We start from the raw sequence: 19,676 nt of genomic DNA on the forward strand, positions 1-19,676 counted from the left end.
ACGTTATTAACCGGTTAATGGCCATTTAAAATTTTCTATTCTGTTCGGAACTATACAATTTGATTTAGTTTCTGTTTCCGATTCTATGCCAATCAAAATTTCGTTCGTTTCTGGTTTTCGTTTTAGTTCCTTGAACCGGTTAAAAACTATAATAGTCCATTAATGTTACTAAAATAATGCAGCAGATTAACTGCATCCAAAATAAAAGTTTTTCTTTACATAGTACATTTGTGTGTACTGTGTATATTTATTGTTAATATATAAATACACACACATGCATGTATATATTTTTTTCTGTTTCTATATTCAAAGTATTTATGTACATTTTAAATTATATGAATATAAATATATACATTTAAATACATGTAAATATTTTTTAAATGCATACTGTATGTGTGTATTTATATATACATAGTACACACATATATTATGTAAAAATAACTTTTATTTTGGATGTGATTAATCGTTTGACAGCACTAATATTAGTTTCTCTCAATCCACAACAAATCCATTAAATGCAACTGTATTCAGAACAGAACCGGAATGAAAAATAGTAGTAAAATACAAACATTAATTATAGTGCCATTCATTCTAAACAAAGGTCAATATAAACGCAAAACTGCACATTTATTTTTAAAGTGAAACTGAAACCAGCAGCGTGTCAGAAATGTACTTGGTCTCTGAATCGACACCAGTCTAAATGTGTTTTGCATGCCTGACATTAATACATATATACAGTAAGTTGCATATACTGTATATACTGTACATGTTTGAGATTTAAGTAGCGCAATCTGACTGACCCATCCCGACTAACCTACAGTGAATCTGTGCATCTGTTCACATCAGTGTCTGGTGACGTGCGGGAAGGGCGTCAGACACCGACAGGTGCTTTGCATTCTGGGAGATGAGAAGCTGAACGAGCAGGGCTGCGACCCCAACACCAAACCCTCGACGGTGGGCGGCTGTGAGCTTCCCGAATGTGCATCCTGGCAGGTCGGAGCCTGGAGTCCGGTGAGAAACAGATGCTGGGTTTCTTTGTCATGTCAGTTTTTGTCACCAGACGTTCTGAATGGGAATGATGGTGTTTTAGTGCACGGTGAGCTGCAGTCAGGGCTATCAGATGCGTGCGGTCAGGTGTGTGTCAGGAGCTTACGGCGAGACAGTGGACGACAGGGATTGTAACGCAGCCGCCAGACCTCGAGACAGTCAGGTGAACAAACACCATCACATGCTCCATCTGCACTACAGCTCAAATTACCATTAATGTTTTTAATGAAAGAAGTCGCTTCTGCTCACAAAGGTTGCATTTATTTGATCAAACATACAGTACAAATTGTGAAATATTATTACAATTTCAAATAGCTGTTTTCTGTGTGAATATATGTTAAAATGTAATTTATTCCTATGATTCGCAGCTGAATTTTCAGCATCATAACTCCAGTCTTCAGTGACACGTGACGATTCAAAACTTTGGGGTCAGATTTAAAAAGAAAAAGTTAAAAATTAATACTTTTATCTAGAAACTATGCATTACATTGATCAAAAGTGACAGCAAAGACATTTATAACGTTACACAAGATTTATATTTCAAATAAATGCTGTTCTTTTGAACTTTCTATTCATCTGTGAATCCTGAAAAATAAAGTGTCACAGTTTCCACAAAAATATTGAGCAGCACAACTGTGTTCATCATTGATAATCATCAGAAATGTTCCTTGAGCAGTAAATCAAAAATGAGTTATTTTTATTTTCACATTCTCCATTAAAATATCTTCCAAATGATGACTTGTTGGAACTGAGCTGCAGCCGTTTGAGGGCAAAGAAGCAGCAGATCTGATTCCAAAGCAGAATCACCAAGCAACGTTGCATATTTTCCTCCAATTCTTTTCTTAATAATAATTACTATATTATTAATCACAATATACCTATTTTTATCTTATCATTGTTATTAAAAACGAGAACAAAGATGCAAATAAATAGTAGTTTAATCAAGAGCAGCGAGTGATTCGTCTTTTCTTTTAATGTAACATTGAGACAGATCTATAATCTATAGACCTAGTGTAATGCATGGATCAAATATAATGTTACACATCAGATTTTCCCCAATTATTAACTAAACGTTCATGTCAGTCATAACAGATTATGATGTGAATCTCGCCAATACATATTTCACAATAATGTATTTTATAAGGGAGATCTGGCACTTACGCTTTGCAAATGTCAGTCAGCACGATCGTCAACAGCATGGGTTTGAAAATCATATTTCACTGGTTTGGACTCATGTCATCGAGAATTCAATATGAATATTAACAAAGCTGGAATGCTGCGCTTTGCAACAATAGACTAATAACAATAGAAGCAGTAACCATCGTCCAGAAGTGTGCAGAGAAACAGGTACTCCTCTCAGAAAACGTACAAATAAAGATCATTTTAGATGTTTAATTACTATTTGGAGCACTGGGATCGCTAGAAGAGGGCTTAGTGAACTCATTTTTGTGAAAACCTCAAATTCGACCAAAACTGACATTTTTCACATCTTTTACCTGTAGCTCAAAATTAGCTCGTGTGACTTCCGACTCATTTCTCTAGAACGGGTCACATATTAGAATGATTTCTGAAGATCATGTGACACTGAAGACTGGAGAAATGATGCTGAAAATACAGCTCTGATCACAGAAATATATTACAGTTTAAATAGAAAACAGTTATTTTAAATTGTAAAAATATTTCACAATTATTATTGTATTTTTGATCAAATAAATGCAGCATTTGTGAGCAGAATGGACTTTTTTTTTAACTTCTTTTCATTTTAACAAATGTTAATAATTCCACAATTTTGACCAGCAGGGTATAAGAACCAACATCATGATCTCTTGCCTTTGAATCTGATGTGTGTGTGTGCGTGTGTGTGTGTGTAGGACTGTGAGTTGTCAGCTTGTCCTCGCGCAGTGTCAGTGTTTAACACACCCAGACCAGCAGAAGCGGGACAGAGACACACACAGTGGAGATACGGCTCATGGACAAGCGTGAGTAACATTTCACATCAAATAATCTCATTTGACTCACTTGTGTTTGTTTTTATCTCTTCTAATGAACACCTGAGACAGAGTTGATCGTAGGGCTGCCCTCAACTAAAAATGTTTCTGGTCGACTAGTAGTCACTAATTTTAAGCATTAGTCGACTAATTGCACGTTTATTATTTATTATTATATAAGCAATTTCAATCATATGAATGAGCCTTTAATTGCCTACATAGCCTAATAAGTGCTGAAACGCATGCATAAAGCTTGCCACAGCACATCGGCAGAAGTAATGAAAAACAGTAAGGAGGCTGCATTAACATTTTAATAATTTATTGTTAAACTGGTCATTTTTTTTGTTCTTGGGTTAAGAGATGAATTCGGCGACACTGACTCGTCATCTCCGCACCTGTATGCATGTTTCATAATCTGAGAATATTTATTTTTCATTTGAATTAGTTCGTTTGAAAGTAGACATTTCACTCTCTATAGATATATTTCTCTCATGTCTGTAAGGCAAAGATACGGAGCTCAAGTTCACAGAAAGTGCATCCGGTTTGCTTTCATTATTTTACAAAAGCACAATGTTTTGTTGTTATTGTGAGTGCACACAAATAAACGTAGAGTCTTTACAGATTCGAAAGATGTATTACTCTTATCTGTGTGACCAAAAATGAGGGAGTATTTTAAGAGCAAATGAGTGCACATGCAGTGAATGCTGCTGTTGAGCTTCCACACTCCGCACAGACACTGAATAGCACACATTTTACTAGATTAACATCAGATTGAGCAGCCATGTAAAGTTGCTACTGTGATGATGAGTGCTGGATGTTTAAATTTGTTTCTGCAACTAATAAAATTTTGGTTGACCAAGCCTCTTCTCGTCAACTAACGGTCAGTCAACTATTAGGAGGCCGCCCGAGTTGATAAGACCTCCAGCTGTGTTTATGCGTTGTGTGTGTGTTTCAGTGCTCGGTGTCGTGCGGCGAGGGCCGGCGGGAGCGCTACGTCAGCTGTAGAGACGCTCAGGGCGGCGTCGCTGAAGAGTCATCCTGCGCTCATCTTCCTCGTCCGCCAGACTTCTCCGTGTGTTTCAGTCCCTGCGGTCAGTGGAGGGAAGGAGAATGGACACCAGTGAGTCAAACACACTGGTTTTCACAGTCCTGCATGGACTACATAGAGAAACATACACCATGCAAATGCTTGGTCCTGCTGTACATGCTGAACATGTGTTGCTGTAGTCGAAACAGTCTGTGTCATTAAACTAGATGCTTTTATTTAGCTCAATATGCACACATTTTTTGTCACACAAATATTAGGAAAAATGTAAAACTGAAATTGAAATCCATTGACTGACTAAAGAAAGTTATTGCAGTGCATTTTTGTGGCCAGGTTCTGCTCATTTTGACGTGTGCTGCCTGAAGCGGTGGTCTAGGTTGAATGTGTGTTTATTGTGGCATGTGTTTTTGCTCCAGTGCTCGGTGTCATGTGGTGGGGGTCGCTCCACGCGCCAGGTCGTGTGCATGAGCTACCATCATCAGCTGGACGAGTCGTTCTGTGACCCAGATGAGCGTCCCAGCGCTGAGCAGGAGTGTGTGGCTGCCCCCTGCCAGTCCTCCTACCACTGGCCCAACAACCAGCCCCACCTGCCCTACGACCCCGGACAGCACAGCTGGAACGTCCCTTCTGCAGAGAACCAGTGGAGGACGGGGCCCTGGGGAGCCGTGAGTGCCACCTCACTTACTTTCTCATATCATATGTTAACATTTATATACAAAAAATTATACATAAATGATGTATAAAATATATCTGAAATTTATAGTTGAGTAAAAATGTATTTGAATTTAGTATGTGTATATACTGTATATATATATATATATATATATATATATATATAATTTTTTTTTTTTTTTTATAGCAATTTATTAAATTAATTAAATTACATGTAATTAAAATGTATGTGTATATATATGTACATATATATACATACATTTTATAAGTTGGAAAATGTATATATACAATTATTTTTGCTATGGCAGTATCAAGCAGACAGACTGATATTGATTTATATTTATATAATGTTATATAAATTGTAACATTTATATATACACTGAAAGTTATACTATGTACTGAAATATATGTGTGTCTTTAAAAACACTAATGTTTTAATAACATTGTGAAATGTAATTTTCAGTGCATCTAAAATTGAATATTCGTTTTTTTCACACAGTTCATTACAATTTTTGCTTAAAAAAAAGATTGATATGTAAATTAATTTAAAAATTATTGATTAAAATTTTTTGTTTTATTTTCAATTATTTAGTCAAAAGAGTATAGATTTTTAATATACAAAATAATTGCAATATTTAATGTTTTTATTTAAAATAGAAAAAATATTGATTTTAGTTTTTTTGTTTTATTTTCAATTATTTATTCAAAATAGTATAGCATTTTAATATACAAAATAATTGTTATTTAATTTTTATTTAAAATAGAAAACTATTATTATTATTATTATTAAAAATAGAATTATATAAATATATTTATTTATATATTTAAAGTATTTTTATATACAAATAATTTATTTAGCAGATATTGGCAATAACATAACAGCTTATTGTATCAGCCAGAGTTTTAATATCAAGTCATCCCTAAAATTACGACATGACTAAAATATCCACATATGATCAAATCTGCATATTATGATGCCATTTTATTACTGCATTGACTGATTGAGTGCATGATCGTTATAAATGTCCGCTGAGCTTGTTCTCCGTCTCACATGTGTTTGGCGAGCAGTACATGCGTGTGTCGATCCTCTTACAGAATCACAGTCTGTTTGCTTTAGTCAAACGTTTCATATTTCATGCTCATCGTGAGCCGTTCTGTCATCTGACTGCAATTTCCTTCATTAGTACATGTGCCCATTAGCTTTGATCCGCTGCTGCGAGCACTGATGCATGCTGGGATTGGATGAGTTCCAGAGTGTTTTATTAGTGTGGTTTGTGGGATTATATGAAGATAATGCCATGTAATACAGGCTGTAAAGAGACATGCCAGAGGAACACAAACTCATATAGAAAGTCATGTGACGTCAACCTCCCGCTGATATATATATGTGAGAAAATGAGTCCTTTAACGGCTCTGAACGATAATGACTCAACATTACTGTATATTTACAGATACAGATTCATTACCATATATTACTCAATCACTGATGCAAAGTGTTTTTCATATTACAGTACTGAGAATTAGTGGTGAAATGTGTTGAATTGGCATTGAAATAATTTCTTAATACAAAAAAATAATGCATTCGGGTCTGTTTTGATCCAAAAGAAATACATAATTTTTTTTAAAAACTGCATGTTTTTTAGTAAGGCAATGAAACTTTGCAAATACGTTAAGACACTCTAAATATGCATAATCAATTTTTTTCAGATTTTTTACAATAATATTTTGAGAGATATAACACGTTTCGTGTTAGGGTCATTTTTGACCCGGGTATGTACTGAGCACAGTTGTATGTCAAAAATAATTGTCTAAACACTTTTGCGAAATATATTTAGCCTTTTTCACATATTTCACACTTTTGGGACTGATTTTTGCTGATAAATAGGAATATGTGCATCTATTGATGAACCACTGCACTATAAAACAAAATCATCACTTTATTCATCTGAAAGTGAAAGTTTATACAAGTAAAATTAATGTATTTTATTTGAAAACTTTTCAGAGTAATATTTATGTTGTTTTGTTAGAAATAAACATGTAGGTTTCGGAGTAATCATGAGTTATAAATTCAAAGCAATTGAATTAAATTCCATTAATTCCAATGGGATTAATATTGGTCATTCTCAGATTGTTTTTATAAATTTCATATAATAATATATTCAAATACAATTTCTCATCAATATTGTAAAAATATATAGTTATTTTGCATCATAGTTTTTTGTGTAGTTCATGTGTAATTTGAAATTTCAAAGATTATCTCAATTTGTTTATTAATCAAAAGAGGTAAATGCAGTAATAACATTTAAAACTTTTCACATTGACTCATTCATGAGAAGTTGCTGATCAGATACACTATATTGGGAAAATATTAAGTTATGACTTTTTTATCAAATAAAAATATGTTTTATGCATAATGAGGCTTCATTTTCTTTATGCAATATACAGGATTGAATGAACTTTATTAATCCCCAAAGGGAAATTGATATACAGTCCAACCAAAATGTATTCAGACATCGTCATCATTTCTCACATTATCACGGTTTATTTGCTGTAGTTTAGAAAATGGTAATAAAATATGAGAAGAACTCATAGTTAAACTGTCAGAACAAACTCATCTTGATAATGTCAGATAACTGATAGACAGGTATGTAAGGAATTGGGTTGAATAGCTGTCAGATGTTACATTTAAGCACACAATTAGATAAAACCAATTTAACTCAACCAATCACCAAGCAATGCTTCATTTTGTTCAGTCTGTGGTGGAAAAAGATCACATTAGCAATTAAAGAAAAACACTTAAGAAAAACATGATCAGGTCAAAGTGTCTGAATCATTTTTGGTCCCAATCTTTTATCAATTTTACTGCAGTCCACTGTATGAAGAATATTTGGGTTCATTAGTTAACATTAGTAAACATGATCAATTCTTCTACAGCATTTATTCATCTTAGTTAATGTTAATTTCAGCATTTACTAATGCATTATTAAAATCATAAGTTGTGTTTGTTAACATTAATGCACAAATGGATTGCTCAGAATGTACAGTTCTCTGTGCTATAGTCTTACCCCTCAAAACCTCAAGTCATTAGTTCATCGTATAAGTCATTACTGTAAATGAAAAATGGTTGATCTAGTTGTCATGTACTGTCAAGCATATTTTCTACACATTTCTATTAGACTTTTTATAAATTTGCCATGAATTGTTCAAGTGAATCTTGACTTGCACTAATGAGGAGAATATAGATGAACCAATGACAAACCAGTTCTCTGAAATAGCTCAAAGGCACATCTCATGAACCTTCAATCGGAAAGCATATATAGACAGAGGACAACACAAGACTTACAAATTCTGATAGTGGACTTTCTAATTAGTATTTTCGTCTTTGTGCACATATTTCTTTTTCTTTTCTATTTCACAGTGACGTAATGTTGTTTGTTTTGTTTTTGGTCAGACCACTAGTAAATGTGTAACTGTGAATTATATCCAGTCTTTTTCAATCAATATCCCACATACAGTAATGTGTACATTTGTACGTTTGAGAGGATATATGGCATACATAAGAAGTGCAGCCTTCTGCATTTCAGTACAGTAACTGTCATCCAAACTGTTGCTATAGTTTCCATCAGGTAATACTAACAGAGAGCACTGTTATATTGACAACATGACTAAGCATTTTGCCTGTCTTGTTTGTGAACAGTCACACAAGCACATCAGGCATGCGAGAGGATTTTACCCCCGCTGCCTGGCCAGGGCCAGTATAGCCTGTGATGTTGAAGAGGTTCTTTGGCCCGTCCCAGACCAAAGACGGGATGCTGGGGCAGAATAATTGTTTTTGTTGTTTGCTGTGTTGTACTGTACTCTGAGGAATAAAACATTTGGGGAGTACCACAAGCAACACTTATTGCCGTTTTTGTAGTATTGTTTTGAATTGATCTCATCAGTGTGTAAGACTTGTTGTAGTGTGTGTGTCTGAGAGCAAAGTTTGGTTTTTCAGCAAGATTGAGTTGTTTTGAGTGGATAGCTTCATTTTGACCTGAATACAGGAAGTTTGGGGAATTGAGTTAGAGTTATAGATTCGTGTTTACATTTCTTGAAACTATGCCTCATGTTCTCAAAACAGTGTTTAAGCAATCGAGAAAAACGGTAACTAATGTTAACAAATGACACCTTATTGTAAAGTGTTACCATTTTTGGGTATAACATGTCACAGTTTACTTTATTTTGCTATCCTCACTTACATAAATGAACTATAGAGTCCTGCACCCACTAGTATATATATATGTGACCCTGGAGAATCAAAAGCAGTCATCAGTAACACAGGTATATGTGTAGCAATAGCCAACAATACATTGTATGGATCACAATTATACATTTTTCTTTTATGACAAAAATCAAGTAAAGATCATGTTCCATGAAGATAAGGCAATTTTGTAAATTTCCTACCGTAAATATATTAAAACTTAATTTTTGATTAGTAATATGCATTGCAAAGAACTTCATTTGAACAACTTTAAAGGCAATTTTCTCAATATTTTGATTTTTTGCACCCTCAGATTCCAGATTTTTGCCACATTTTGTCCTATCCTAACAAACCATACATCAATGGAAAGCTTATTTATTCAGCTTTCAGAACATGTATAAATCTCAAGACCCTTATGGATGGTTTTGTGCTCCAGGGTCACATATCAGAAATGCCATCTGTGTCTGAGTAGTTTTTGGTTTGTCTGGGGTTTGTGTTCAGTGCTCCAGCTCGTGTGAAGGTGGGTTCCAGCGGCGGGTCGTGGTTTGTCAGGACGCAGACGGACGCAGCACCAATCACTGCGACGAGAGAGTCAAACCCGACGAGTCCAAGAGCTGCGACTCCGGACCCTGTCCACACTGGAACTACGGCATCTGGGGACAGGTCAGACTCACAACACCTGCACATTCAGAGAGTGTTCATTCAAGGGTAACATCATTGAGTGTTAACATAATTAACACTACATTAACATTACAATAAACATGATTTGAGGTCAGTGTTGGGTGTAACGCATTACTAAGTAACTGTAATTAAATTACTTATCGCCTGAAAAACTAAAGTAAGGGATTACTGTTCATTTTTAGGTCATTTAATTACAGTTACTTATAACGTACTTGTGTTACATACAGTAAATAATTTCAAATGTTCTAAAATCAATATTGAATTTGAAACCGTCTAAATATAAAATTGAATGCAGTGGCTATAATCCTCCGCGCGCTTGCTTTCAGATTTTCCTGATTCACAGAGAAACCTTAAATACTCAGATACATATAAGACTAAAATCAATAGAATCTAAAAAGCTTGAAGTGTCTACTTTTAAATGAACAAATTCAAATAAAAAAATAATATTTCTGATTATGTAATCCCTATGAAACTAAAGCGAGGTACAGTCTTTCCCGTATCCAAAAGCTTGAAGTGTCTACTTTTAAATGAACAAATTCAAATAAAAAAATAATATTTCTGATTATGTAATCCCTATGAAACTAAAGCGAGGTACAGTCTTTCCCGTATCCAAAAGCTTGAAGTGTCTACTTTTAAATGAACGAATTCAAATCAAAAACTAATATTCCTGATTATGTAATCCGTATGAAAGCGAGACCAATCTTTCCCGTATCCGAAAGCTTGAAGTTTCTACTTTTAAATGAACTAATTCAAATCGAAAACGAATGTTATCTGATTATGTAATCCGTATGAAAGCGAGACCAATCTTTCCCGTATCCGAAAGCTTGAAGTTTCTACTTTTAAATGAACTAATTCAAATCGAAAACGAATGTTATCTGATTATGTAATCTGTATGAAACTGAGGTAGGCCTACAGTTTTTCCCGTATCTGAGCTCTAAGTATCTGAGAAAAAATTTTCATCATTTTTGAAAGAAGACGTACTATGAGGAATTTACCTCATAAGAACAGGCCGATCTGACATGGCTTTATTCAGCAGGGAAGATCATTTCTGTCATTTATTCTTACCTACATTGATTAAGTGTTATTTTTACATAAACCTGTACGGATTTTACTAGTTGGGCTTTTCCTGAACATCTTGCCAAACTGAATCCGTGTATCATTGTGCATTTTGGGAGACATAACAATTGAATAGAAAAATAAATTATATATATACATTTTCTTATGAAATATTATATATTGTTATGAACATCTGGCCAATTATTACTCCCATTATGACAATTCTTTTTTCAACATGCTGTCCCAACAGCAACACATTAATATGCAAATTAGATACAGTATAGATACACTGTGTTTAATGGGAAAACCAGTTTATGGACATTTTTACAGACATATTGCATAAAACAAAATGGTATATCAAATCATTTTGTTATATATTTTATAACATAGTTATAAAATAGCGGATCAAAGCTAATGGGCACATGTACTAATGAAGGAAATTGCAGTCAGATGACAGAACGGCTCACGATGAGCATGAAATATGAAACGTTTGACTAAAGCAAACAGACTGTGATTCTGTAAGAGGATCGACACACGCATGTACTGCTCGCCAAACACATGTGAGACGGAGAACAAGCTCAGCGGACATTTATAATGATCATGCACTCAATCAGTCAATGCAGTTTTTGGTGACTCCAAAGCGCGTCAAGAACGCGCGTTTCATAGGAAATCACACGTCGAAGAGCGCGTTTTGATACACAAAACTTCTGACGCTTCTTTCCGAGCAGTCTACGATATTCATCTGCTTCAGTGTGCAGGAAATTTCAGCGTGTGTCATACCGGTTTTGAACAACTCCATGATTAATGTGGAGTGTGGCTCCAGCGCTGCCATAGTGTCGCTAACTTTTTTATTTTTTTTAAGCTTTATTAACAATTATAGTGTAATACAATAACAGAAAAACTGCCAGGGGGTACACAAGCCCGCCTATTTGCTCGCAGAAAAATTTCCGGGTGACGCACAACCCAGCAATTAAATATTAAAAACAGATTATGTTGTGTGGACCCTTTTCAATTTTGTATTTTTGATCCAAAACGAAATTTTTAAATATGAAATACAAGACAATTTAAATTTTTCGTTTCTGATTCAAAATCAAATAACAAAAAAACCAATCAGATTTTCATTTTTTGATTTTCATTTATCAATTGAAAATGGAAAGGACGAATGATACACGGATTCAACTGAAATGTATTGTTTAACTTTTAAGCTTTTTTGTTATTCAGATATTTTGCAGAGTATTTCTATTTGTTAACCAAAGAAGGTTACATTTTTTTATAAAAAAGTCTAAGTATTACATTTGTTTTAAAGCTAAAAGGCTAAACTATTCTATGTTTGACTCAAATTGTAGAGTTTAATTTCTATTAAGGTTTATATGGTTTTTAAGATGTAGCCTAATTAGCAATTTGAATAATTAAGTTACTTATTGAGTAACTAAGTTAAGTAACTTTTCAGACAGAGTAATTAGTAAAGTAATTTAAATACAATATTGATGAAGTAATTCGTAACTGTAATTAATTACTTTTTGAAAGTAACTTACCCAACACTGTTTGTGTTAATTAAAATGCTGTTAAAATAGTGTTGAATATATTATAATTTTAATCATTATAATTATTATTCATTATAATATCCATAAATATTATGTTTATTTTAAAAGAATTCTTAATTAGTTTAAATGATAATATTTTGTAGTAATACAATTATAATTTATTTTAATTTAATTGTATTCATTATTAAAATAATTGTGTATTATTTAGTATTCCACAGTGTTTAAAAAGTCAAGAGACACATTGATTATAAAAATTAAAAATAATATTATTTAATTCAGTAATATTTAATAATATATTTTTTCATTACCAAAATGGACTATTAATATTTGTATTAACATTTATTATATTTATTCAATATGTTTCAAATAATTATTTACGTAACAATAATAATAATAATAATAATAATAATAATAATATTTAAATATTACTTTTAAAATGATTAAAATAATAGTTATTATTTTATAATAATAAACTATTATTATAGTTTATTACACGTGTTCAACAACTCATAAGTATTTATTATAAATATTAAATTTCAGTAATTCAGTACCGAAACAAGTTTCAATAAGGAAAATGAATAAATATTATTATATTTATGTTTTATATATATATATACTTATTTTGATAATAGTTGCATAATAATATATTTTAATTATTATTTATATATATATATATATATATATATATATATATATATATATATATATATATATATATATATTCATATTCATATATATTAATAAATAATATGAAAAAAAAAGAGTCTCTCTCTCTCTCTTTCTGTCCTGTAGTGCTCGCGCTCGTGTGGCGGCGGTCAGCGCACGCGTCTGGTGGTCTGTCAGCGTCCCAGCGGTCAGAGGTTAAACGAGCACAGCTGCGATGTTCTGGACAAACCGGCCGATGTGGAGCCGTGTAACGGCCAGCCCTGCGCCGCCGCTTCATGGCACAGACGAGCGTGGAAGCCGGTACGATAGATAGCAGCTGTCTGTGTGTCTGTCTGTCTGTGTGTCCATCAGACGCCTGAAGACACGCCTAAACAGGGTTCCAAACACGACAAAGAGCAGGGGCCAGCTGCATAAACTTAGCCTCTATATTAAGAACCAGTTTGACCAACTAGCAGTTAGCTAAGGGGTAATCAGTCTTATATTTTGGATTCAGCTTAAACTAATCTACCTTTTTATGTAACCAAATTTTAACAATTTTGACCAGTCTTAAAGAACAAATTTAGATGACTAACTTTTGTGTAAACCTTTTATGCAACCGGCCCCAGCTGTTTACCGTTTTGTTTAGAATCAAAGTCAAAATGATGTTCCTCCTCAGTATTTTGTCTTGTTTTCCAGTACAAATATCTAAATATTCTTAAATCAACATGCATTTACATGAAAAGCAAAATGACTTCATGTATTATGTCTCATTTTATAAAAAAATGCATCAAAATGAAATGAGTTTTTACTTAAGATTAAGTAGTAAAGAGATAAATAAATATACACATTTAAATAAACGTGAAAAGCGTGAAAATTTAAAAATTTTAAAAATCTAAAATATTATTTTTCTGAACGCTTTCTGAACCAGTTTGCTTAAAAAAAAATAAATAAAATAAAAAATAATTACTTTCCTGAATCCATGCTTGTCCTTGTTTTAACTAAAAACTCGCTTAATTTTGGTACATTTTTCAGAAAGCAAGTGTAAATATCTCAAGTCATTTTGATTATCCAGTTAAGAATATCTTGAGTTAAGAATATCTTGTACTGGAAAACAAGAAAAAACTTAGACACATTTGCAGTGAATCTTCGGACCACCTAAGCATATTTTACAGGATGTCGTTAGAAACAGTAATTAAAAGCCTGTTTGCACGCTCTATGAATTAGAGGAAGCGTGCCTGAAAAACAGAGAAATAATTTGTGCAATTTTATTTGTACTCGAGTTTGAGCTGTATTCTAAAAACACAAGTGTATATTTGTGTATAAGAGTTTAATATTTTAATTATTATTATGACAATTACGCAGCAGACACTTATTGTATATTATATTTGTATCTTTGTACAGAATGGGCATTTTTAAAATCATCAATTCGTCTTATATCTATATTATTTAATATTTCAAACTGGTGCTCGTGACGTTGACTTGTACAGAGGAAAATAATTTTTGTTAGTGTTTTGTTTTTATTTTGATCGCGATGTGAAATTAGTTTTTGGTTTTGGAAATTAGTTTCTGCAGTTCTGTATTTTTCAACAGAAATCGTGGCTGCAGGATATAAACATATCTAAGTATAAATAACCAGACTATCGCGATTGCGATACTTCGACGTGGACTGAAACATTCAAGAAAAACTTGATAAATGACAAATGAAAGAAATACCTCATCGTTCAGTCTTTGTCTCAAAATGCACTTGCAGAATGTAATAAAGCAGAAATGTAATAAAATCAAACGACCAAAGATTTCAGCCTCGTCTAACCCTCATAATGCATTCAACATCTGCTTACAGAATTGTTATTTCGTAAAACTGAATACTTTTCAACTAAAACAATATTGTGTTCGATCAATGATTTCTCATTAATGAGTAAATATGAAGAAATGTTTGAATTACTGCTTTTACTCTTTATTTACTAATTGAGAAATTATTTAAAATTTCAAATGATGTATGAACCACACAAAAAAAACTATGATGCAAAAAATCTATATATTTTTTGCAATATTGATGAGAAATTGCATTTGAATACATCATTGTATGAAATTTATAAAAAAAAATATATACAATCTGAGAAATACCAGTATTGACTGCATTGAAGTGAATGGAATTTAACTCCTTTTCATTTATAACTTATGATTTCTCAAAAACAGCCAATATTTATGAAACCTTCATATTTATTTCTAACAAAACAACCTAAATATTACTCTGAAAAGTTTTCAAATTAGATAAATAAATTTTAATTGCATAAACTTTCCTGATTAAAAGAGTGATAATTTTTTCACGCCACAGTGTTTTAACAATAGATGTACATATTCATGTTTATCAACAAAATTCAGTCCCAAAAGTATGTGAGATATGGAAAAAAGGTGAAATATATTTTACAGAAGTTTTCAGACACTAATATAACTTCATTGGTAACTATTTTTGACACCTAGTGGTTCTCCATAAATACCCGGGTCAAAAATGACCCGACCACGAAACATGTTATATCTCTTAAAAAATAATTGTAAAAAATCTGTAAAAACCCCCAGAAATAATGGGTATTTTAAGGGTCATAAAGCATTTGCTAAGTTTCATTCCCTTACTAAAAACTATGCAGTTAAAAAAAACGTGTCAAAATGCATTATGAGGGTTAAACGAGTGATATGTTTGTACTGCTCGTCATCAGGTATCAACACTGAGATTTGGTGCTAATTAGGATGGAATCACTAAGTTCTATCTACTTCATTGTTTGTCTAATGTAGCGCTGAGTTTTAACGTATTATAACATTATTTTTGTATCATGGTTACTCAGAATTTGACTTCATGCGTCATTATCGTTACGGTTGCAGTTGGTTTCTGCAAACTAAACCTTGAGAGCATTTTAGCTCTTAATTTATCAATTGCCATAATAAAAACCACAACCTATCGACTTGTTCAGACGGTGATTGATTGACATGGGAAATTATATTATTTTTGTAGAGAAAACAACTGCTTAATTTAGTTCCCATCTGAAAATTTTCGTGTTTGGGTAAATGAACCTCGTTCGCAGTGAATTAATTGCCATCTGAATGAGTTTTATCATGGTGCCATACAGATACATCACATTATTCTATATTTTCAGTAATATTTCTGAAGTTTCAGAACACAAATACCTCTTTTATGCCGTATGTTTGGTCGATTGTCTGCTCGCTGGCCATTTCTAATAGTTTCGAAGGATTTTTGCTGTTGTTTTATTTATTTGTTTACAGCCAGAGATTCAGTACTGCAGCTTTTATATGCAAATATCTTTGTTTTGAATCATAAAGTAACTGTATATTTGTCTGAATCTTCATTGTGAAGCGATCAAGTGATTAACTTCTCTTTTGATCTGCTGATTTCTCGTCTTTTTTTCTGTTCACTTTGTTCTTGTTTTTTTCTCTCTGTTCTCTCATGGCCATCCTCATCGCTCATGATTATGTATGATTTTGTTTTTCTCATAAATATGTTCAACTGAACATTCCACTCAGTTTGTTCCAGAACTATTTCACACTGTAAAAATTATTAAAATACATAAAGGTTGTGAAAGCTTGTGTTGTTTTCTTAGTCTGTTGAGCCTTTAGCCACATCTGAAGGGGTTTTTATTGACATACTTTTTGGTTAATATGTGCATGAATATATAAGGAAAAAAGGGGGAAATTTTTTATTTTAGCTTCTGTAATTCTTAACTAATGTATTATACAATATATAATACAGGATTGCAGACACAATTCAAATCAAGTCTCTCAATTAATATAAACTCAATAAAGCTGCACAAAATAACAAAATAATTATCAAATTATGCAATATTTTGCATTTTAATATATATATGTCAAATGCAAGCTTAAAGACAACTCAGTTCAAGTCTCTCAATTATTAAAAGCTCAATAAAGCTGCATAAAATTAAATAATTATCAAAATGTTGTTTAAAGTTTTTTTTTTTAATAGATATGCATCAATCATGTAATGATATATGTAATATTTCATTATATAATATATATGATTATGTGATGCATGATGTGAGACGTAATTAAAATCAAGCAACTTTCAACCTAATTTTATTTTGACAGGATCATACATTAAGAAAGGTATGGAAACTATTAAAGGTAATTGTTCATAAACATCTTTATGTGAGATAGTTTCACAGCTTCTAGAAATAATTTGAGACACATTCTGCTGTTTCATCTTGAATTAGTTTATTTGCGTCCGGAGACATTAATGTGCTTTATGAAATCCTGCTGAGTGCCAGGAAAGGCCTTGCATCTTGTAGTTTTACGATGTTTTCTTGAAGGTTTATATAGTGAAGTCCCCAGAGAAGCGGTGGGTCATTGCAGCTGGAAATCATTTGGCTAATGGCTCGGCTGTAATGCATTTGGCTCTTACAGCAGCATTGGCTGATATTAATCAGAGCTGGCCAGAGTCCTTCATCTGAGAGTTAAAACAGTGTTTATAGAGCTGAAAACCCCAAGAACAGCCTCGTAATTGTCTCGAGTTTCAGATGCACTTACAAGCCTCTTCGGATTTCACTCTCGCCGTTTAGAAACGACAAACATGCATGACTGTGTTGCGCTAAGCATTTAAGTCCAGCAAAAGGCACACTTTCAAATCAATTCAAATGTGTGGTTTAATGTTGAATGTTGATACAGAAATGTATGTTCATGTGCCATAATTAAAGCACAGCATGGTTTATAATGTCGTGATTTGATTATCAACTAGTGATGCATTTCTTCAAGAGAGACAGCATTTGATTTCTGTTCTCTGTATTTGTGTTTATAACATCCTTCATTGCAAATTCTCTCTAAATAACGGAAATAAAACATTGTAGTGCTTAGTAGAAAAGCACTGATTTATTGATGTATAATTTACACCAGAGAACGCTGCAAATCCATTGATTTCAATCAGAAGAGTTTCTTTAAAATATTGTTACATGGTGAAAAAATTTAGTAATTTTTTGTAATTTCACAAATCCGGTCTATGAACTTCCGTTCACTCACCACCAGAGGTCACTCGCTCACCACATTGACTCTTGCACTACACTAGCTGTTGCACATCACCCCCAGACTACAATTCCCATCATCCATTGCACTGACGGCACACACACAGCTGATTGCACTAATCACACAGCTGAGTCATAAAATTCTACAACTCTAAGTTTGCCACAGAAATACCCTTTGCCGTTGATATGGTGTTAAATACCAAACAAATAAATGACCATTGCTTTTGTAGTATTGTTGAGATACTATTATAGTTTTTATTAATATTCTGAAACATTAATAATATTCGATTTTCATTTTTAGGTTTTCCTTTTTCAATTAAATTCTAGTTAAAGTTTTAGTAATTTTGTTGCGTGTTTTTGTTTTATATACTATTTATTATCATTATAAATAACATTTTTAGTTTTAGTTATATTTTAGCTGAAATGAAAAGTTTTTTATTGTACTTTTATTTCAGTTCAGTATTTCATTTGAACATTTACTTTATTTCAACTGTTTTGTTGTTGTTTTAGTGGTTTTAGTTAAGTATAATAACCTTAAATGACCGATATAAGCTCATTTCCAGCGCTGGCTCTGATCTACACCAAACACTCTTAAACACCTGGTTTCAGTTTTCTGATTATTGCTAATATTCTCTCTGAGACGGGGGCCGCAAATGATTATTCCGTCATTTGGGTTTGTTTGTGGAAGGAAAGCCGCGGCTCGTCCCTCATCAATCATCATGTCAGCGCTCTCTAAAACCCCTCGCTCTGAACGCGTTAATGACCGCAGGACGTCATGTGACTAGAGATGTTTGACACAGTTGGAGGCGTTTGCCGTCGTTTATGATGGACATTTTGATGTTTGTATGTGAGATTTATATTAGTGCATGTTTTTATTATGATTGTGACAGTGAGATTCACCTTTTGTTGAATTTCATCGTAAAACTAGCTGCATTTGTGCATTTATAAGTACCAGTAATATTATTTATTCTCTTTAGATTGATGATTGATTGCAGTTTTATGATGTAGTTTATTGGTATTATTAAAACATGGTAACTTACCTCATCAAATAAATTCAATGTGATGATAAACTTTACATTTATTAATTTAAGATGTGAAATGAGAATACAAGTAACGAAGAGAAAGCAATTTTTGTCTTAACCAATTTTACTTGTGATTTATAAATAAACTGCCTATATTATGAGAGATAAACAACATATTTTGAGCAGAAACACTTACCAGGAAGCGCGTCTGGATTTTGTTGCATCATGATGAGAATCCAGCGCCAAATTATAATCAACTCCTCTTTAGTTTGCAGTAAAAACATATTTAAACCATCATGAGCTTCAGCCAAAAGCCTAATGAAGTCTGTTTTATTCTCCTGAAAACTAATTAAAACCCATGTTTTAATGTTGAACAGACCGGGGAAAGTTAATACAGAAACATATTCATGTTCTTATGCAGTTCATCTTTAATTTATGGCAATTAGGCTGTAAATTAAACCAGGACATGGCCCTGAATCTGTATGATGTTGTGATTTGATTAGAAGCTAGTGCTGATTTGTGATTATAAGATGACAGAGCGCTCAGAACATAATGAAGTGATTGTAATGTGATCCATATGGAGAAACCATTTCACACACGTTTTTTGTTGCTGTCCAAGTATCCAAGTTTTCAGTCAGCATTAATTATGCTCAGTAATTATCATAAACTACAACTAAATCCAGTAAAAAAAAAAAAA

The 19,676-nt window shown here is 32.7% G+C and overlaps 1 protein-coding gene across 1 annotated transcript in view; it reads left to right on the forward strand.

Moving 5' to 3' along the window:
* LOC306867049 (A disintegrin and metalloproteinase with thrombospondin motifs 20-like) overlaps nucleotides 1-19,676 on the forward strand; it is a gene marked incomplete at its 5' end in the record, with an annotated part of 71,829 nt that overhangs the window by 14,902 nt on the left and 37,251 nt on the right. The window contains 7 exons of the mRNA XM_079412513.1: nucleotides 847-1,011; nucleotides 1,091-1,210; nucleotides 2,919-3,026; nucleotides 3,991-4,155; nucleotides 4,497-4,745; nucleotides 9,494-9,655; nucleotides 13,066-13,239. Coding sequence (XP_079268639.1) covers nucleotides 847-1,011; nucleotides 1,091-1,210; nucleotides 2,919-3,026; nucleotides 3,991-4,155; nucleotides 4,497-4,745; nucleotides 9,494-9,655; nucleotides 13,066-13,239 — 1,143 coding nt within the window. The remainder of the gene's footprint in view (nucleotides 1-846; nucleotides 1,012-1,090; nucleotides 1,211-2,918; nucleotides 3,027-3,990; nucleotides 4,156-4,496; nucleotides 4,746-9,493; nucleotides 9,656-13,065; nucleotides 13,240-19,676) is intronic.

This window comes from Barbus barbus (assembly GCF_936440315.1).
Source record: "Barbus barbus genome assembly, chromosome: 48".
NCBI lineage: Eukaryota > Metazoa > Chordata > Actinopteri > Cypriniformes > Cyprinidae > Barbus > Barbus barbus.